The sequence below is a fragment of the Piliocolobus tephrosceles genome, chromosome 4 (assembly GCF_002776525.5).
Source record: "Piliocolobus tephrosceles isolate RC106 chromosome 4, ASM277652v3, whole genome shotgun sequence".
Lineage (NCBI taxonomy): Eukaryota > Metazoa > Chordata > Mammalia > Primates > Cercopithecidae > Piliocolobus > Piliocolobus tephrosceles.
Window position 1 is genome coordinate 45,031,411 of NC_045437.1, and position 22,777 is coordinate 45,054,187.

At 40.0% G+C, this 22,777-nt stretch overlaps 1 protein-coding gene across 1 annotated transcript in view; it reads right to left on the minus strand.

The window, feature by feature from the left end:
- Nucleotides 1-9,090: 9,090 nt before the first annotated feature.
- ANKDD1B (ankyrin repeat and death domain containing 1B) overlaps nt 9,091-22,777 on the minus strand; it is a 58,646-nt gene continuing 44,959 nt past the window's right edge. Inside the window, exons 12-16 of the mRNA XM_023207999.1 lie at nt 21,954-22,052; nt 17,548-17,643; nt 13,756-13,957; nt 11,400-11,531; nt 9,091-9,803 (exon numbers count right to left, since the gene is read on the minus strand). Coding sequence (XP_023063767.1) covers nt 9,742-9,803; nt 11,400-11,531; nt 13,756-13,957; nt 17,548-17,643; nt 21,954-22,052 — 591 coding nt within the window. The 3' untranslated portion in view covers nt 9,091-9,741. The remainder of the gene's footprint in view (nt 9,804-11,399; nt 11,532-13,755; nt 13,958-17,547; nt 17,644-21,953; nt 22,053-22,777) is intronic.

A 22,777-nucleotide genomic window follows, 5' to 3' on the forward strand; every position in this document is an offset into this window, starting at 1 on the left:
AGTTCTGTGAAATTGCAAAAGATACTTATTTTCTTAAGTCTAAGTTTTATCTTATGTGAAATGGGTGGAAAGAACCTACCTCTAAATTTATTTCCAGAGCAAAATTCGCATCTTTATGTGATGTGTTTCACACAGAACCCAGAATATAATAGGAATCAATATTTTTACTTTCCACATAGAATGAAGATCTCTCGGTTTAGTGTTTATCAATAGATTAGGACAAATTTTGGTGTTGCTAGGACATAAAAGCATTGTAATAAAATCTGTGCCTTTATTAATGAAGATATTAAAGCATTCCACTGATTATTCCAGTTTCCTAATATTCAGGGACAGGTTTACTTTTTGTTACCCCAAAACCTCAACTCTCCTATCCCTGGGAATAAGGCAGTTAATTAATTCCACCTCCTTTCCAGGAAGATGTGTCAGGGCCAACGTACATCCACAGATGAATTTCAGGACTACTTTACATACCTTCAAACCCCAGTGCTTCAGCTTTGTATGACAATATTTGAAAAATATTCCCTACGTAAAAAAGCACCGAGGGTACCCCCTTGGGATAGAAAGCAATTTCTGTATCAGCCTGTGTTGGGACATAGAATAGGCAGCCAATAACTATTACTATGATTGAATCATTCTGACTTTAAACAGTAAGCATTTATCTTCACAGTAGGTGACTGCCACTGTGCTATGAGAGTGGAAAAGAACTATGAGATCAGCTGTGAACACAGGGAGCTTATAGCCACATGAGAGAAGTGTTTCACAAATATGAAATAGTTAGAATAGATGCTACTTGACTTCACATACTTTTTATAAGTACTGTTGCTATTTGGAGAAAGGGTGCAATCTCTGCTGGCTGTGATACACAAAAAGCCTACCATTTTCCCATCTTTTTTTTCAGCAGCTGTGTTTTCAACTAAGCCATAACATTTTGGCACATATTTCCCCACATCTTGACTTAGAGTTTCATGTCTTGACACAGTATGTCAGAAATCTCAGAATGGGGAAATAAAGTCTGCAATTTACAAGGGTCAATTGATTACCAATGTGTATAAATTCCCAAGTTCAATTTGAATTGTATCTCCTTGCAAAATGGAATGTCAAAGAATGCTAAAATATTAAGACATAATTCTGATTTGTTATGTGACTTAAAAAAATCTAGGCCAGTAATAAAATATATAAACAGAGAAGTATAACTCCAATTAAAATTAAAATGCACTCTGGTGGGGTGGCCCATTTTTAAGTTTGCTCTTTTGAAAGTGGAGGAACTGAATAAATTGGCAACTATTCAGCAATCTGTAGACAGGATTTCTGTATGAAAAGGTCCTGAGGCCAGGAGAACTCAGAGGAGGTAACATCCATTTAACCTAACCTCTGGATTTAATAGATGAAGACTATTACAGAAAGTCTAACATATTTGCCATGTACAGAAAAGGTGGCTTAGGGTGGTTATAGTCCATTTATCTTACAATTTAACCACTTTTATGAGTCATTTAATTGTGAAAACATCAAAAGTAAAAGTAATTTGTTGCTATAACTTAGAACATTCAGAAATATGGCTATGTGGTATTTGAAATAGATGGAAATACAGTGATTTATATTAATAATAGCATTGATGTTAAATAATAAAATCTTTGAACATTAAGTAAACTAAAATAAATTGAAGGGCATATTTTATGTAAGAAATCTTTTTCATTTAGTAATGTGAGACTCAGATGACATTTCCAAAGTTTATCCGAAAAACATTTGCTGGAGTTCTAGATGGTTCAGGCATAGTCAGAATTCTTCACAGAAGTGTCAGGAGTGACTTGATTCAGAGCATCTATTGAAGTGTCACCTTCAAATGTAGACCAGTGAGAGACGTGCGTTCATAATTTTCTTTCTGATAAATATTTCTTAAGCACTATGTGCCAGATACTATTAAAAGTAGATGAAGTAGTCATAGTCTCCACCCTCATGGAGCTTATACCTTAGTGGGGGAAAGATAGATGTTAAATGGATAATTGGTAATGAGATGATGACGTAGGAGTCTTGGGAGAGCAAACGGAATGGATGTGAGTGCAGAAGGCACGACCTGACGGTGACTTGTACAGGGTGCGGAGGGATCTATCTACAGGGATGAGATTCAAAGTGAAAGTTAGTGAAAGAATTATTCTGCCATGTGGGAGAATCCAGATGAATAATGTCCCAGGCAGAGAGAATGGCAAGCATAGAAGGCTCAAGGTAAGGAAGATGCAATGTGTTACAGAAACTAAAAGGAGATTAAAAAGGGTCTGAGGTTAGTTAACCTGAGAAGAACGGCTCCAAATGAGAATGATGGATCAAAAGGAGTGAGATCATTCAAGATGACAAGTTTGGTATTTTGTAAAAGTAAATGAGAATTATATGAAGGGCTTTAAAGAAAATGCTTTATTGACACATAAATGACGAATTATAAAATTCACACATTTAAAGTGCAAAGCTCAATGATTTTAGTAAAGAGTTGTGCAACCCTCAGTATTATCTAATTTTATTGTAGTAAAATATACATAAAATCTAGTATTTAAAGTGTTTGATTTTATGGCATTAACTACAATCAGTGTTATTCAACCACCTGCATTATCTAATTTCTGAACTTTTGTTACCCTGAATGGAACTCTCATACTCATTAAGTAGTGACTCTTATTATTCCTCTTCCATGCTCCTGTAAACCACAAATCAGCTTTTTCTTGCTATAGATGTGTCTACTCTGGATATTTTGTATAAATGGTATCCTATAATATGTGGCCTTTTGTGTCTGGCTTCTTCCATTTAGCATAACGTACACTAATGTTCATAGAAGCTCATTTACAGTAGCCAAAGGGTGAGAATAACGCAAATGTGTATCAAAAAAAAAAAGAAATGATAAACAAAAATGTGGCATATCTATACAATGGAATGCTATTTAACCATAAAAAGAATGTTACGATACATACTAAAGAATGAACCTTAAAACATTAGAATTGTAGTACAATTTGTATGAAGGGTTTCTAAACAAGATGTCAAATAATATGATTTACTTTTGAACACATCTCAAAATGCCCCATTGATCTCTGTATGAAGACTGGATTGAAGGGAGAAAAAAAAGGAAATACTAGCTGAAAAGCGACTGCAGTCGCCCAAGTGAGATATTGCGTTTGTTTAGAGTAGGAAAGTTACAACAGAGGAGGGAGAAGTGATACATTAGAAACATATTTAGAAATAGAATAATTGTGCTTTGTGCTTTATTGAATTTAGAGACTGAAACAGAGAAATCAGTGCAGACACAAATATGGAATGCAGCTCTGTCACTATGATGTAGAAGAAACAGATTTGGGGGAGAAAGGATAAGATGAGATTAAGTTCAACATTGTGTGTTGATGAGGATGTGGGCGAACTAGAACTCTCAATGGAGGCGTATTTCTATAAATGGTATTTTACATGGAAATAGAATTTATACTACTACTTTGGAAAACTGTTGAGCATTATCTTTAAAAAAAACAAATACACACATGAAATATACCCTAGTAATTTTATAATGCATACCCAATAGGAATAAGCACATATATTTACAAAAAAGTGTTATTGCAAGATTACTCGTAACATTCCAAAACCAGAATCTACCAAAATTCCCACTGACAGTGGAATGATTGAATAAATTGTGACACTATCATACAAAAGAACACTGTAAAACAACAAACAAGCTCCAGCTGCATGCAACAACATAGATAGATCTTGAAAATATCATGTGGATTAACAGCAGCCTGATACAAATGAGCACATATGGTATGATGGCAACCATTACAAAGTTTCAAAAGAAGCAATTCAGGTTCTAAGAATTCAGGGTAAGTTATCCTGGGATGGGGGGAAGAGGCTTTAACAGGAAGATGGAATGAGGATTTCTGGGATTTTCTCCCTGATCGCTCCTGTCTTAGTGGCTCCACAACTCTTAACATATTATAAACAATTTTTTCATGTGTTTATCTTTGCAAAAGTGTGGGTTCTAGGTATGTCTGTTTGTCTGTTTTCCCTAGTAGACTTCAAGCTCCTTGTATAATAGAGACTGTATTTTATTCAGTTTGGAACCTGACACATAGTAGAATCAGAGTAAATGCTGAATGAATGAATGAGTGAATGAATGAATGAATGAATGAATGAATAGCAGGGTGTTAGGAGACAAGAGGATATGGATCATTGTATCAAAGCCAGTACCTAAAGGAAACATACGCAATGCTTATGGTATCAGATGTACCATGGCAGCGGGCAAAACTCAAAGGTCATATGAAAAGGAATTTGGCAACTTTCAGTCATACTAGAGTACATTTGCAGTGATAGTTACTCAGTTGTTTTGGATGACTTAAAAAAAAAACTTATTCCTTGTAATAGAACTTCTTTTTAACTGGGATGCAATGTGTCCAGAAAAAGATGGTCTTTTCTAATTTCTATGACTACTAGGAAGGTATATGAGAAGTAAGCGAAATAGTATCAGTTCTGTTAGAAAATTTCCTGAAGAATGCAAATATTTGTCCCCTTCTTATCCTCTTCCCTGCCAATGCACACATTTTTAGCTCCATGCCTGGAGTGTGGATGTGATCATGGGAGCCACCATGAATCTGAGGTAGCCTTAAGGACAGAAGACATCTACCAAAGAAAGCAGAGATAAGGACCCAAGTTTTCCATGACTTTTTGGAGTTTTCATACCAACCCTGGACTGTCTTCTCATGCTTACTTTAGAGGCAAGAATAAACCCATTTGTGTTCAGCCATCAAAGTTTAGTTTGTTTCTGGCAGCACTTTATAGTTTCTAACTGACACAGAAGTTGATCTCTGTGCAGATAAGAAATGTCTCCTATATCACACAGCAAGTAAATAGTATAGCTGACTATAAATTTGTCAGTGTGCCAAAATATTTTATTCACTCCATATCACTGAATGCTCCCTCCCCTTTTAATGCTTTCTGCTGTCTTCTCAACTTACAGGTAGAAAACTGTAGCCAGAGGGACAATCAGGACTGTGCCTGAAACCTTCTATGAATCAGGGCAGAGGTTTCAGGATTTCTAGAAAATTACATTAGGAGGATCTAAATGATCCCAATACATCACCATGACTTCCCCATGGCACCTGCACCGTACAATGACAATGAAATTGTTGTTATCAAATGGAAGAATATTTTGCACAGCACAATCTTTCTGATATATCACAGTGGCTGTCAACTGTTAAATCATGCTGAACACGGTGAAAAGAATTAAAAGTATAGGGTCTTAGCACTTATCCCTGTCAGCCAAGCAGTTGAAATAATTACACTACTATCTAGGAAAATTGAAACCAGTATGCCGCCTCACGGACTTCTACATCCTTCCCAAAACAAAACAAAGCAAAAAAAATAAAAACACAGAGCCCTAGAGTTCATTAAGAGTTCTGAAACAAGCAGTATTAAGAAACAAAAAATGGTGCAGTCCACATATTCCATCAGCTCCACACGAATCACTCCAAAAGTTTTTTGTGTCCCATGCCATCTTAATGGGGAGCAATAGGTTGTTTATACTGCAGGGAGACAATAGTAAATGGTTTATCCATGTTGCCCACAACCAGAGATTACCCAGAATTTGTTTTTCCCTTTCTCTGGTCTCTCCCAGAAATCCAACCTATTTTCTGCCAGGAAACCACTTTTGTCACTCAAGTCTGTCCAGCTTTCACTAGACATGCGCTTTTACCCTATGGGGTTTCATGGATGGAAAATTTTTCATAAACTAAAACAGAGATTGTCTTTCTCATTAGATGTTTTGCTTAGTAGATATAGAGAAGATTTATGTCCACATGGATTATTCTCACCTGGAACTTCTTTTCCTCTTGCCAAAGCCAGCCTTCTAAGTTGTCAACAAGTTTTATCCATATGTCTTTACAGTCGTCTTAGGCAGTAAAATGGAATATCTTTTATTTTTCCCTATAAGTGACTCTCTTGGTGTATTTTAATTTACCATTAAATATACCATTCAGTATATTTTTATTTACCATTTCACTTCGAAGATAACATGGTGCATTAGTTTCCTCGAGCTGCTGTAACAAATTACCACAAACTGTGTGGCTTAAAGTAATATAAATACATTTTCTCACAATCCTAAAAGCCAGGAGTTTGAAATCAAGATGTCCTCAGGGCTACACTCCCTCCCAAGGCTCCGGAGAGAATTCCGTCCATGCTTTTCTTTTGATGGCTGCTGGTAATCCTTAGGATTCCTTGGATTGTGGCTCCTTTTGTCTTCACTTTGCTGCTTCCTGTGACATCTGTGTTTTCTTTTTTTTCTGTTAGAAGAACATTTCTCATTATAAATTATTTCCAATATTACACAGCTATAATTCACTCAAAGTGTTGAGAGGGAACCTTACTAAAAACAAAGTATTAGAACTAGTAGAAACTAGGATATTTTTATTTTTATTTTAAAAAGTTAAAGACCAAGTGTAATAATAATAATTATTATTATTATTATTATTTTTATTTTTTTTTTTTTTTGAGACAGCGTCTCACTGTGTCGCCCAGGTTGGAGTGCAGTGGTGTGACCTCGGCTCACTGCCTCCTCCTCCCTGTGTTCAAGCAATTCTCCTGCCCCAGCCTCCCGATTATCTGGGATTCCAAGTGCCAGTCACCACGCCTGGCTAATTTTTGTATCTTTTTTAGTAGAGATGAGGTTTCATCATGTTGGCCAGGCTGGTCCCAAATTCCTGACCTCAAGTGATCTTTCCACCTTAGCCTCCCAAAGTGCTGGGATTACAGGCGTGAGCCACCACTCCTGGCGCCAAGTTTTTTGTGGCTTTAGCGTGTTAGTCTTCATTTTTCCAGGACTCTAACAGTTGAAAATAGACGGAAATGGCAACACCTATGCATCATTTTTTAATGCCAAAAGGGAAAACATTTGTAATACTAGCACTAGAGTTACAGAAGTGTCAGAAATTTCTTGTTAGAATGATCCTGTTTCTGGTTTTCTTTCTCACCTTATTTGAAACTCTGCAGCACTGAACCTACCTTGTTCTCCCTGAACATCTAAACACTGTTCTGTGGTGGTGTGGCCCTGTGCAACTCAGCAAACCTAGGCCTGGGCAGAAATGTTTCAATGGCTGGCCAGTACAAAGAAACCATCTGGGCAGAACTGATTTAGGTGAACAAGACTTGGCTTCTAATGGTTTTATTGCTGACTGATTGTGTGGACCAGACAATTTAAATGAATCTCTGGATCCTCATGTGTGAAATAAGCGTAAAATCTACCTACTATTTCACAAGTACTTATGGAATACATAAAAATAAACAGGTTCTAAAGAGTCTGTCTAGGACCTCAATTTCCATATCTTTGAGTGGATGGACTTAATCATCTGAAGACTCTTCTAATTTGAATATAAGTTCTCTTGCACTAATTTTTATTACAGGAAATAGATTTTCTTGCTGCCTCACATTGTTCATGGGACATCAGAGAAGAAATGTGACATAGGCAAATAGAATCCCATTTTCTAATGGGGCCCACTAAGGCCTTTCTGAATTATTGTCAGGCTGTGTCTTAAAGGGTATTAGATATTTACACAACACTTGTTCTGGATTCTGGCCCAGCTACCATTGTGGTAAATAGCTCCACCCCTCATGGGCTTCAGCAAGCTTTTCATGAACATAAACCACCAGCACCTCATCTCACGCCCTTTCCATGTGCGTGCTCTTCCTGGGCTTCCCCGTTCACTCCCAGTTGAGTCAGTAGAGTGCAGGCTCCACTGGGGAGCCCACTCATGCAGCACAGAATTAATACTTGGCGTTGTGGTAAACAGACCAATTCTCCCTTCCTCCTCCCCTGTATGAATTGTCCTGAGATGCATTAGTATATGATGTCTCTCGGAATAGAGTAGCCCGAGATTAAATAATCAACTATGGTTGTACCGAGTGATGGCCACTTAGGTAATTCACTTTGTTCTCACTCTCCCTCCTTCCCTGGACAACTCACCTTTTTCCTCCACTCCTGCTTCCCCGGATGCACACTTCTGAAAAAGTTGTTGCACACAAACTTCAGTCTTAGAAAGCTCTACTTTTGGAGGATCTAGACTACAACTAGGAATGGTTTTCAGTATCCAAGCCAAAACAATATGGACAAACTAAAGTGACTATTATGAATGTTGTGAATAAGAATATTATAAACATCTTTTTAAGCTTTAAGCTCTAGAAATGTATGTTATCTAAAGCACCAAGCAATTAGTGTTGGCCTAAGTTAACGTAAATTCAACAAACACTTTACACAGTTATAGTATGTATTCATATTTGTTTCTTTTTGCATAAAGAGGTTACTCCAATCTGGTGGGGAGCAGTGGTAAAGAGAGGTCAGTGGAAACTGGCCATGCTGAAGAACAGATGGGACAAGACTTCTCAATACGGTTTTGAAAAATGTTTTGGAATCATATGAATCTATTACCTGTTTTAAACATTCGTAAGATTAAGTGGGCCACTTACAATCAGTATGAGACAAAGACATAAAACTATAAATTCATGATAGAATAACTGGATTGAAATTGCTTACGGTTTTATTATGTGCCTTGTAAATTTAGAGTCAGAATCTGAGAATGGAGAGTCTTCAATTCCAATGAATAGGTGCACATAAACCGACACAAATTGATACTCGATTTTACATTTATTTCATAACTCTCAGATTACAAAAATAATGCATGTTCATTGTTAAAAAAATCGAATGTACCCAAAAGTACAAAGAAAATTATCATCAGTAATTACATCACCACGAGATTAAAAAAAAAAATTGGGGCCGGGCGCGGTGGCTCAAGCCTGTAATCCCAGCACTTTGGGAGGCCGAGACGGGCGGATCACGAGGTCAGGAGTTCGAGACCATCCTGGCTAACACGGTGAAACCCCGTCTCTACTAAAAAATACAAAAAAAAAGCTAGCCGGGCGAGGTGGCTGGCGCCTGTAGTCCCAGCTACTCGGGAGGCTGAGGCAGGAGAATGGCGTAAACCCGGGAGGCGGAGCTTGCAGTGAGCTGAGATCCGGCCACTGCACTCCAGCCTGAGGGACAGAGCGAGACTCCGTCTCAAAAAAAAAAAAAAAAAAAATTGGTGTACATACTTCTGGTCTTTCCTAAGTAATATATTATACATTATGTGTGATTTAAAGTCAACAATGACTATAAATTTCCAAACCCAGTTTCTCTTACTGAAAGAGAAATAATAGTTGATTTCCATACTGTGGGCATGAGGCTAGGCATTTCACAGGCATTTTCCCTTCATCTGTACTCCAACTCTGTGGATTAAATAGACATTTGTCCCAGTTTATAGAGAAGGAAACTGAAGATCTACGAACTTAAACAACATTAACATGCCCAAAGGTTCACATCTAATAAGTGGCAAAACCAAGTTCAAAACTATATTCGTCTATTGTAAAAACCGTTGGTTTTTTACTGTACCATGATGCTGCTCCCATGAGTTTTTAGAAAAAAAATGACACACAAAACCCTCCTAGATTATCTTATTACATGTGTTACATCAAATGACAGAAATGGAAAAATGATATATAACTGGCCCTCAGCAAAAAAACTGTATTTGGCTTTTTAGAGGTTGAAAAGTATCATGGTATTACTCTTCTTTCACCTGTTACAGTACCCTGTCACCACCATCATCATAGTTGAAAATCAGTGCTACTGCTAGGAGAAATTTATGGCATTAAAAGAACTGAATGCTGAGTGGAAAATCATGGAAATACAATTTCTTTGGGCATTTATGAAACTACACATTTCTTGGAGTTTGAGTCAGTTTTGCTTTTGAAATGACGAGTCTTTTCTGGAAAAAAATAAGATAACATTGATTAATACCTAACATTTTTAAAGCACTTATTGTCTACCAGGCACTATTGTTCATTAAATCCCACAACAGCCCTTTGAAGTAAACATTTTTATTTTCTTTCCTAGTTAATACATGAGAAGGTTGTCACAGGGAGGTCTTAGAACTTGCTCAAGATTTACAAGCAGTCAGCTTTGGAGTTCAAGAGTGAGCTCACACAGCCTTGCGTCAGAATACATACCCTTAGCCAGTTCAGTGGACTGCATCTGTGTCTTCTCTGAGAGTTCTTATGGAACCTCTTTCATAGGAAGAATACATTTAACCCTTTTCCCTTTTAGAAAAAAAAGTGCAGCTCACTGCCAGCACTTCTTTAATTTTACATAAACACACTCTGAGGCTGAAGCAAATCTGACTGATTTTCAATGTGAAAAACAAATATAAAAACGTTCTTGGAGTTATTTCTAAACAGAACTAACATCAGAATAGTCTGAATCATCCGAATCATCAATTTCCAAAAAATCGGATTCACTGAATGAATCTTTGGGCAACAATTGTTTGAGAACGATGTCAACATCACATGTAGGAATGCTACATTTTCTAGGACTTGACATTTTCAACCATCGAGAATTTCCATATTTTGTAAATGGAAATACCACTACTAAAAACAGAATGCTATAAGTAGAATGATGTATTTTGTTTCCAAAGTCGATATACTAGAGCAATGCAAAAATAATCATAAAAGCAAGATAATTCATGGCAAAGTTTTCTCGGGGTAAATGCTGCAAGCACCGCTGGCGAATATTCTCGGGGCCAATGGGAACAGGGTTAAAGTTGAGGGAACAACTCCAATATTAGGAGATCGTGTGATGGAAGGTAGGTATCCACACACTGTTCCTTGTACCTACTACTGCTGGAAACTATTGGATCAGTCGGTGTTCACTCATTTATCTTCTTGCTCCAGGTGAAACTGCTTCAGTGAAAATAATGGCAGATGTTCCTGTTTTTTGCTTGAATGCTTGCTATTATATGAGAGTTATAACACCTCCTAATTTATTGATAAGCTCTTAAAGGATCTTTCCTGACAATATGGTCAGTGATTTTGGCAGAGTGATTTTTAGCAATAACCACAGGTGGCAAAGTAATAGCCTGTCTGCTCTTTTTCTTCCACCTAGAGATAACATTTTCTTAAACACTAACCTGCAGTTTCTCAATGGGGGTAAAATGGCATTTTGAGCAAGACAACTCTTAGTTGTGGAGAACAATCTTATAACTGTATGGGATGGTTTAGCACTTCTGCCCCCACCCCACCCGCCCCCACCACACATATGCATAAACAAAAACACTCCCACACTTTTTCAAATGCCGAGTAGGGGGATGACACAGAACTGCCCGGCTAACGAGTAACCAGTATTGACTGGGTCATTCCCCAAAGGAGAAGCTGCTGACGGCTTACAAGCCCCTTCCATAGTTCCATACTCCGTGTGGGCCACAGCTAACACCACCTGGGACTGCAGCTGGTCAGGATGGTGTTTCTGTAGACTGCTTTCTGATATTTTGAGGGAGAAAGAATTTCTGTTCGTTGAAATTGTCACCTACCAGCTAGTTTTGGGAAACCTGCGTGTACCAGCTCTTCATACAGGTGCTTGGCCGGATCAGCCTGAGTCATCAGGGTCCTATGTAGCCAGATAAGCAGAGCCCTGTGGCCATGTTCACGGAAGCTTTCATTTCCTGGGCCAAGCACAAGAGGTCCCAGGTAAAAATGACTGTGGTTGCACATGTCTCTTCCTCTTCAAAAAAAGCCCTTCCAGTTGCCCTCGCTGTGCTGCTTTATGATGACCAGCGTTTGCATTCCCTCCAACTCTTGCCTCGCACCTACTGTGCTTGGCACACACCCAAAGGAATGTACAAGAGAGAGGACAGCTGTGGTGCCTGCCCAGTGGTAACAATTTTAATGAGATGTGCAACTTCTCATAGACCAATGCTCCTCAAACTCCCAGTGCTTATTTCACCTGGGTATCTTACTACAATGCACGTTCGGATTCAGTAAGAATCCATGCATCTAACAAATTCCCGGGTGCTGCTGCCACTGCTGCTCCATATTCCCCACTCTGAGCAGCAAGCATGCACCGTTCATTCTGCCACTCCAATTTCAAGAAAGCTACTCTGAGGGAAGTTTGCATCCCTGGGCCAGGATTATGCATTTGACAAATACTCACTGGATATCTCAGCCTGGACAGGTGTTGGGGGAAGTACTGGGATAGGGAGCCACAAAGCCATTGTGGTTCCCAACAGGACTTCACTACAGGCTCCTTGCTCTGAGAAAGAGTGTGCAGGAGCAGACATGCTGTGCAAAGGAAGGGCCTGAGCTCTGCAGGGGTGAGGGAGAAGTTCACTGGACAGACTGTTACAGAGAGGCAGGCATTTCAGGGAGGGGGAACTGCATGCTTACAGAATGTACTCCTGGACAAGTCCTCTGTTCCTTTCCTAATCTTGCTCTTGACAAACTAATTTGTCTTAAATACCATCATGAGTCTTGTCACCCCTTTGCTCAAAAGCCCACAAACTCCCCATTGCCGGTAACCTTACCCTGGATATAAGGGTACATTACAATATAATGTACCCTGGACATTTACAATATAATTGAATTGTAAATGTCATTGTTATTGTGCCAACTAGATTATAAACTCCATCAAACATGCGTGGCTTAGAGAGCTGATGTATCTGTCCCTCATCCGGCAGAGAAACACTCCAGGCCCTCCATAAAGGTTCCATCAAAACACTTTAAAATCTCCCTTGTCCTGCTGGCAAGTACTCTGTAGATAACACTGTATTTTCCAGTCATCTCTTTAGGTCAAGATAGAGTTCCAGGAGGCAACTCAATTTTCCTAAAGACTTCACACAACACTATAAGCCTAACTAATGACAAAAAAGAAATCTCAACAATAAAAAAATTTTTCTAGTTAGAAACTAGTTAGCATTTAATGTTTTCAATATATTATCATCTATTTTTCACATGAAAATGAATCCTAAGAATGTGCAATACAAAGTCTCGTATACTTGTATGTGGTATAAATGGTGTGTGCTCACAGGCTGTGCTTCTGCCATCCCCAGTTCCCAGCAATCCCCGGTACAAATCGACCCCTGAGCAAGGACACCTTCTCGTCTTAGGATGTCCATGAGAGGGTTGTGCTCTGAATAAAACACTTTGCCAACAAACGTGTTTGCTTCATTGTTTTCAAAGCTAATTAGTTGATTAATGCCAAGTAAACTTTCTATGTTTCCTAGGTTTTCGTCTAACTACAAAAAAGCGAAATTAAGGTATCTAGCTGACCTGACCTCACTAATTCTGACAGTTTGAGTCTGCCTGAAATGATTCCATTGCTTGGAATCATCTAGCCAAGAAAGCCCTCTGAGTCTATATTCCCCGTGTCTCTCATGGGACAGCCAAGTCTCCCCTAAGGCAGTGTCCTATGAGAACCCTTTCTCCCCCACCCACCTGGTTTAAGGAATTCCTCTGGAGCGTGGACTTAAACAGTGAGCCTATTGATTACAGAATAAACCCATTCACCCCAGGACAGTCTCAAGGAATATAGAAATCAGACTGGCTTCCCACTGATACACCAACTGTTAAATCCTTGCTTCCTTAAGTGACCGTCCAGTTGCGAACCTTAATTTCTCTCTAAGTTAAATGCCACATGTTTGATATGGCTCAATAAATATAATCATCCCTTGCAAACTTCAGTTTCCTGCAGATCATGAGCATTCACTTTCTGCAAATCTTAACACCCAAATCGCTGATGTGGATTTAAGATAGCTGCCTCTATTCCTGGGCCCCTCAAAGACTGTGGCTTATTGTGAGTGCCACACATTTCCTTGGAAGACCCCACACCAGGAGGCATTGCTGTTTCTAACAGTGACTTCCTCCTGCCCACCTCACCTAGTCCGTACTCACCTGACCACTGTGCCTCAATGGCTCTAATCTGGTCATCTGTAAAGTTCCATGAACGGGCCAGCCTCTGCCACTCATTGGCCTTCAGCTGATGGTAAGCCAGGCCCCAGAGGAGCGTGCGAATGTGTCTGGTCTCCAGACTGTGGTCTTGCTTGAATGTCAGAGGAAAACCTGTTGATGGGTCCCTGATGCTTTCATGATGCTCCTAAAGTGAAAATAATTTATCAGAAGATATCAGACATGTTCTTATTACCTTATTTCAGAGTATATATGTTTTTTATACATAACTAGTAAGGTAGTCACTGAGACTATGTTCTCAATGCCATCTGTCACTGGATCATTTTTTTTTTTTTTTTTTTTTTGCCATCCAAAACGGAAACAAATGCTTGAAATTAAAAGCTTGGGTACTGTCTGTCTGACACAGGAAATGTGAGGGATTTTGCCTATTGTGTCCCATGCTGCTTAGAACAGAGAATGAGAGCTGCCTTGGGAAAGGATGTGTCACAACAACAAAACCATCTTTAATGGCCTTTGTTTGAACCCACATCCACTTTTCTTCTTTTGTGTATTTGATGTTCTCATATCGAAGCTTCGGTGAGCCCAGATTGGCTGTATCCTTAATAAGACCCCATAGATGGTCCCTCATTCATCCTGCTCTCTGGTGAGCATGACGAGAGCAAACTAGGAGCCTAGCTCAGGGTGGGGCTTGGGGAAGAGGTGACCCAGGGGGTGGAGAGGACAGGAGTGGACGTCATTTAAAGTCACCGCAGCCAGACTCAGCCCAACAGCACTATGCCTAGATTGGCAAGGTTCCTTTTGTCCCTTCAGCAGAATCCACCAGAGTCCTGCAGAATCAAACCACAAACACTGGAGAAAATCACTGAGTGAAAGCAGACATCACCGCTTCCTAGAACTGCATATTGTGCTTATGCCAGTAGGGCTCCAGGTTATCCTCCTGCAGAAGGTTGCAGATCAGTTAAGGACACGCAGGACAAGTGGCCCACCAAGAAGTCTGGGACTTCCTACTTACCTCTCCGTTTTCATGTATAGTGACTTCTATTTTTGTCTTTCACTTACATAGAGGTGTACCTTAACGAATATGTTCTTAACAGCAAGATGGGAATCAAGGCTGGGGCAGGAAATGAACCAAAAGTGTCTAGGACCCTGGGTTTCAACACTGATGAGAAGAACTTGATGGGCCCCCACCATGGATCCTTCACAGCATCAGCAACCTCCTCCAGGAAGCTCGACAAGGGAAGCGCAATAAGCTCCTCCTGGGAAGCTTGGCCAAGAAGGGCAAAACCTTCCTCTAGTATCTGAACTTTGTGTACAGAAGTTGGAATAGGAATGGGAGGTGTGAATTACCCATAATTGTTTTAGAGACTGTAAAAAGCAGGGTCTTCTCCAACCCAACCTCAGCTTTACTTCCACAGTGCCTAGCTCCCAGGAATTCCAAAAGAAGTAAGGTTGAGGATGGGGAGATCCAACAAACTTGGGAGCTGCAGGCCACTTCACTTTGTCCTTCTCTCCTCATTCCATCTCCTGAAACAATGATGAATCCAACAAGAACAAAAGCCTAAACATCACAAGGGAAAGGGAAGAACACAAAATGCTTCTGCATTTATCTTTATGCGATAACATTTTTAGTTCTTCAAGAAACTTACATGGTTTGTGTATTTCAGGATTGGATTGTATGGTCCCTTAGGCTTCCATTGAAAAGGGCAGGAGATTTGGAAAGTCTAGGTCTTTTTCAGCAGCCAGTGAAAGCATTAAATAGCTTGCCTGCCAAAGCACTGAACTATTTGCAGGAATAACATGAGCCAGAACTGGTGGAAATTAAAATAACATAAGTCAGGTTTGAGGAAGCTCCCATTTGCCTCTGAACCACTGAATTCAATGATGGATGATTGGGTGGTTAGGTTAAAGGATAAATGAATATAAGAGAGGAATTAATTAAATCATATCTTTAATCCTTTTACTAGGAACCATTTTATATTAGGCGAGGATATAAACTTGTTCAATGAACAAAGAATTTAAAATAATAAATGCATTTGGTTTAAAAAAAGTTTAAAGATGTATCTTAAAAAAACAAGTATTTCTCCCACTCCAGACCCCCGGATCCCAATTGTCACCAGAGTTAACAACTCTTACCATTTCTGGGGGTCTCCTTTAGCTATACTCATGTATTATATATGGTTTTCAAAGTATACCTAACTCTTATGTCTTTTTTTTTTTTTTGAGACGGAGTCTCGCTCTGTCTCCCGGGCTGGAGTGCAGTGGCCGGATCTCAGCTCACTGCAAGCTCCGCCTCCCGAGTTTACGCCATTCTCCTGCCTCAGCCTCCCGAGTAGCTGGGACTACAGGCGCCCGCCACCTCGCCCGGCTAGCTTTTTGTATTTTTTAGTAGAGATGGGGTTTCACCGTGTTAGCCAGGATGGTCTCAATCTCCTGACCTCGTGATCCGCCCGTCTCGGCCTCCCAAAGTGCTGGGATTACAGGCTTGAGCCACCGCGCCCGGCCTTGTCTTAAAGATTCATTAGGAAAGAGGGTGTATTCATTTGGTGGGAAAGTAATTTATTCTCATCTACCCAAAATAATTTTTAAAAAGCTATCAGGAATTAAAAATAGAACCAATGAATATTTCTATTTCCAAAGAAAATGTGAAAGCAAGTTAAAGAGAAAGAGAAAAGATGGAACTTGGTAAAGTTGTCTTCAATAAAATACAATGGTAATTTAAGAAATTGAGCCTGAGGATAGGAAAAGAGGAAGAGGTAAAGGGAGGAGACGGAAGAACGTAGAATATGATGAATGGGAGAGAAGAAACAGAGAGTTCCAATTGTTAAAATTAAAAAAAAAAGTTTTACAAGCAAAGCACCTTTTTTTGTTTTGTTTTGCAGGCAAGAAAAGTTGCAAGGAGGATGGTGTGACCTTTCAAAGAATCCATATACATCGAGACTACCAAGCTAATTAAACAGGATTGTGAGAGAGAAGGAGATGAGTAAATGCTTTTTGCTTTAAGGATTTAAGGGAAATTTCCCAGGACTGGCCAGGTGGACAGCAATCCAGGTTCGTAGACACTCAGGGTGGGCCTCAAGTGATTAGGGCCAGAATTCTGGAGCTAACACATTGGGCTGGGGTAGCCATGCAGCCTAGAATGGAAACAGCACATCACTGTAAGTCAAGAATGGTGCCTGGCAGTGCCATTCTTGCCTGAGGGCATAGAGTTGAATCTTGCAGGGGAGGGCAGTCTATTGAGAAGCTGCATGGGTAGCAGATATCAGAGGAAATAAAAATAAAAGAACAGCAAAAAGAATGACTTACAGACAAGTTTTTTTTTGCGTTCTTAGATAAGGTTTTCGTGACTCTCACAGAATACTTGAGTGCCCGAAAGCATGCACACGGATGTGTTGAAAACTGCCGAGCCACAGAAAGGAGTTTTTTAAACCACTCATTCGTGCTTCTGGGAATAGCTCATGGCCAGACTGTGCACAGAGGGCACAACCAGGGCGTCACCCATCAGGGGCTCACACGCTAGGTCCATTAGAGCCGGCCTGGACAATGCCCCTTGGCCCTAGTGAACTCTACGCACTCAGTTCTGACATCTGACATCAGCAGAGGAAGAGGCAGCTGTTCATTCCATGAATGAGGCAGCACAAGACAGAAGGGAGAGATATAATTGTACTGACCAGGACTCTGCTCATTAGAGCAAAGAATGTCACAGACCCCACACTGCCCCCTCAAGAAGATGGGTGTTGCCAGGAGAGCTCCTGCTGTGCTGGGATCGGCTTTCCTTACCTCTCTCCAGGCGTAGTATCTCTCTGCTTTAATGAGCATGTCCACTACAAGGCTATGGTTGCTCCTGGAGGCCACAGCCAGGGCAGTCTTTCCTTGCTAAAATTAAAAAAGAAAAAAAATTCAGGTGGTATGTCCTAGTGATTAGGAGCTCTAGTTTTGGAACAAGGGGGCCTGGGTTCAAATCTTGATTCTACCAGCCCATGCTGGGTAAATTTAGGCCAGTCCTTTGCTTCTTTGGGTCTTTATAACTACCCCATAGTGGAGTGGTCAGGGGTAAATGTGATAATGCATATAAAGCCTTTAGAATATGTGCTACCCTGAACATTTCCTAGCCTCGTTTGCAGTTAGGTATGTGACCTAAGATCTGGCCAATGGTCTTTAAATAGAAGTGGGACATGTAACTTCTGGGAAGTATCTTTAAACAGAAGAGGGATGAATGGCATTTTCCTTCTTTTTTTTTTTTTTTTTTTTTTTTGAGACGGAGTCTTGCTCTGTCGCCCGGACTGGAGTGCAGTGGCCGGATCTCAGCTCACTGCAAGCTCTGCCTCCCGGGTTTACGCCGTTCTCCTGCCTCAGCCTCCCGAGTAGCTGGGACTACAGGCGCCTGCCACCTCGCCCGGCTAGTTTTTTGTATTTTTTAGTAGAGATGGGGTTTCACAGTGTTAGCCAGGATGGTCTCGATCTCCTGACCTCGTGATCCGCCCGTCTCGGCCTCCCAAAGTGCTGGGATTACAGGCTTGAGCCACCGCGCCCGGCCGGCATTTTCCTTCTTTTCCTCTCCCTCCTGAGTGGAATGCTGACATGATGGCAGGAGCCTGAACAGCCACTTTAGACCAGGAAGTAGCAGTCGCATTTTGAGGAGCATTCAGTAATAAGACAGAAAAGGGCTGGATCTTATTAAAAATAATATCAATAAAGGCAACAGTGGTAATTCATAGGTCACTGGACCCTTATCTAGAATTTTTTCTATTATACCATACTGCCTCCAACCAAGCGCGAGAGGTTTGAATCTTAAAAATGGAATGATCAACAAGGGCTGCTCTGGACATAAGTTTGGGAATGAAATGCCTGGAGTTCATTGTAATCTCAGACAAATTACAAAAAGGTATACTTTTCTCAAGATGGACAGAGCTCAAAGCCAGGGCATAGAGATTTGCAAGCAGAATCCTCTGGATTTCATAGAGTGCACCACTTCTACATCTAAACATTTTACCCTGAGCAAAGGATGCTCGTTCTCATTTGCTTTTCAAACACCCCATGAAGAATTTGCTCAGAAAACAATGAAAATTAATAGTCAGAAAAGACTCAAGAAGAAGTTCCAATATCAGGAACCCTTATGGATCCAGAAATATATCCCAAGTGTTATCTTATATGGTTCGATATTTGCAACAAGTGCAATTCCCACCAATATAAATGAGTTGGTTCTTAGTCTAGGCGCTAAAACCCAGGCGAGCAGGAAAAATAGGGCTGAAAGTAATCAGCCTCTAATCAAAAGAGACAGTAATGAAATTAGGAAGAACTGCATTTTGCAGGCATTTAGCAAGCCTCTAATTGTATGCTGTCTACATTCTGGCTTGTAAAGCCATTTGAATCACCATAATTAGCCTGCTTTGAGAAGGCAGCATTCTGAGATCCAGAGTTTCCAAGTTCACAGGAAAATTTTCCTAGGGAATATATGCTGGAGTGAAAATCCAAATACTTCTGCCTTTAGGGGTTGGGAGGTAGCGTGGATAGAAGGTTCTCTGAGAGCTTTTTGACACCTCAGGCCAAGAGGACAAGCAGAGAACAAGCTGCTGGGAAAGTCAAATTTATACCAAACTTTGGTTCCTTATTTCCTAACCAGACCCTAACATGGTCCTAGAAACACTTGTCTTTGGCAAAAATAAAAATAAATTGTGGGAGCCAATAGAAAAGATATTTTTTATTCATTAATTAACTATGTATTGGGTGCCAACTATGTGCCAGACCTTGAAAAGAAAGGAGAAGAAGGGAAATCTGGGAAAATCAAATTATGAGGCCCAGAAAACTGTGAGTTCTTGTTTTGAAAACAAAGTCAAATGGCAGCATTGACTGTTTACTGGAATATCTAGTCCACTAAGCACCAGGGACCCCAATGTAAATCCCTGCCCAATGGTATAGATTTCGTACTCACAGAATGGCTTTGGGTGTATTAAGTATTCATGAAAAACTAAAATTACAAAACAACAGCATTAGAAAATATTACTGCTAAATGTTAAACCAAGTTAACCAGGTACAACTGGTGAAAGTGGTGGAATTCCACACAAGTGATAACATTATGGGTTTGTGTTTTCCTTCCTTAAGCTTTTCTATGTGTTCTAAATTGTCCACAGTGGGCCTGTGTTACTTTTTTTTTTTTTTTTTTTGAGGCGGAGTTTTGCTCTTTTGCCCAGACTGGAGAACATTGGCACTATCTCGGCTCACTGCAACCTCTGCCTTCCGGTTTCAAGTGATTCTTCTGTCTCAGCCCCCCATGTAGCTGTGATTACAGGTGCCTACCACCATGCCTGGCTGATTTTTGTATTTTTAGTAGAGATGTGGTTTCACCATGTTGGTCAGACCAGTCTCAAACTCCTGACCTCGTGATGTGCCCACCGTGGCCTCCCAAACTGCTGGGATTACAGGAGTGAGCCACTGCACCAGCTGGCCTGTGTTACTTTTATGATCAGGAAAAAAAAAAATCTAATTTTAGAAACTGACACACAGAGAAAAGTAATATAACATATAACTACTTTAGATCCTACACATGTAAAATGGATGATTCTGAACTGGAGTAGGGTGGATTCAGGCTTGCACTGTGAATTAGGGAGGTGCTAGCTATTGAACTGCGTGGGTAAAAATGAGGAAGGGAAAACTGCAAGTTTCGGAAGCAGTCATCTTTGCTGACAGTTGTAGCAAAGCACCAGATGACAGAGCAGCCACTACTTGGGTTTGAAGCCAGCTCTGCCTCTTACTATGTGTGTGACCCAATGTCATCAGAATCTCTCCAATCTACTCTTGAAAACTGGAGTAATTTTGTCCACCTCACTGAGCTGTGAGGATTGAAGTAATATGGCATGCATGAGTACCTGACAGGGCTGTATACAGGGGCCTCCTGTATAACTTTCAGTAAAGCTGAGACCTAACACAGCTCTCTGACAACCCTCTGGAGGCTTAGCCTGAACTATTCCACCACTTGAAAGAAACAAAATTGTCCTTCTTTAAAAACAAGTTTACACAATAGCCAAAAGGTAGACACAACCCAAATGTCCATCAATGGATGAATGAATAAACAAAATGTGGTAGAGACATACAATGAAATGTTATTTAGCCTTAAAAAGAAATGAAATTCTGACACATGCTACAACATAGAGAAACCTTGAAGACGTTACACTAAGTCAACTAAGCCAGTCACAAAAAGGCAAATACTATGTGATTCCACTTATATGAGATGCTTAGAGTGGTCAAATTCATAGAAACAGAAAGCAGAATGGTGGTTCCCAGGGGCTGGGAGAAGGAAGAAATGGCGAGTTATTGAACAAGTAAAAAGTTTCACTTTTGCAAGATGAAAAGTTTTGGAGACCAATTGCATAACAATGTGAACATACTTAACCATACTGAACTATATACTTAAAAATGGTTAAGACAGTGTTTATGTATGTGTGTTTTACCACAAATTTTTTAATTTAAAAAAAATTTAGACATACGTAAAGTCATTCATTGCAACTCTGTTTATAAGAGCAAAACCTTAGGAACAGCTTAAATATCAATCAATTGAGGACTAGTTGAACAAGTTGTGATATGTCTGTGCCATGCTATACAATGCAGCTCAAAAACAAAAAAAAATGAAGGAACTCTCCACGTACTAATATGCAAATATCTCCACTTAATAATGCTAAAAAAGCTAAATGCAGAACAGTATACTAGTTATAGGTAAGCCATCAGTGTCTAAAAAGGATGGAGGAAGGGAATAAGAGTACAGTGTGTTTATGTTTGCTTGCATGTGCATAAAAACTCTGGAAGGAACAGAAATAATTTATAATAATGGATACATATAGGCAGGGTGGTATGGTAACCAGACAAGTAGGAACAGGGGTGGGTGGGAAATTTTTACTGTTAAACCCTTACTAGTTATATTCTTTTATTTTTGGACCATATGAATCTATAATCTTTTCAAAAATTTAATAAAGAATTTGAATTTAAAAACACATATTTGTCATTCAAAGTAAAAATTCTTACTGACATAGCTCAACCAAAATTGGGATATTTTACTGACTATGAAGATACACGGTTTCTCCAGTTTGTGCCCATTTCACAAAAGATATTCCAATGCTTCTGCTCAAGGCTGACAGCCAACGGGAAGGTCTTAGCAACCATCTCAGCTGAATGGATTAAGTGCATGCACTTACCTTGTCAACAGCCTTCAAGTCACAGCCTGCCTTCAGCAGGGTTTCCACCAGTTCCACATTTCCACAATCAGCAGCTACATGCAGAGGGGTTTGTTGTTTCTGCCATGAAATTAAGGAGGGGAACAAACTTGGACAGTGAAAAGACAAACGGAAAGTACAGCCATCCTGTTTAGGCTCAAGGGAAAACACAGGTCGTACATTTTTTAATGGATACTGGGGCATTCATTGCAGTATTATTTGCAATAGTGAAAAACTGAAAGGAAATTACGTGTTTAACAAGGAGACTCACTAGATAAATTATGATACATCTATATATTGGAATAATAGGCAACCATTAAAAATTATTTTTTAAAAAATGATTTCAATATTAGGTACCTAAAGTAGTCAAATACATAGAGACAGAAAGTAGAATGGTGGTTCCCAGGAGCTGGATGAGGAGGGAATGGGAAGTCACTGCTTAATAGATATAAAATTTCAGTTTGAGAAGATGAAAAATGTTCTGGAGATGGATGGTGGTGATATTATACCAAAATATGAATGTAATTAATGCTGCTGAACTGTACACTTAAGATGGTTAAAATGGTGGATTTTGTTATGTGTATTTTACTACAATAAAAATGATTTCAGAGGCCGAGACAGGCGGATCACGAGGTCAGGCGATCGAGACCATCCTGGCTAACAGGGTGAAACCCCATCTCTACAAAAAAAATACAAAACTTAGCCGGGCGCAGTGGCGGGCGCCTGTAGTCCCAGCTATTCGGGAGGCTGAGGCAGGAGAATGACATGAACCCGGGAGGCTGAGGCAGGGGAATGACGTGAACCCA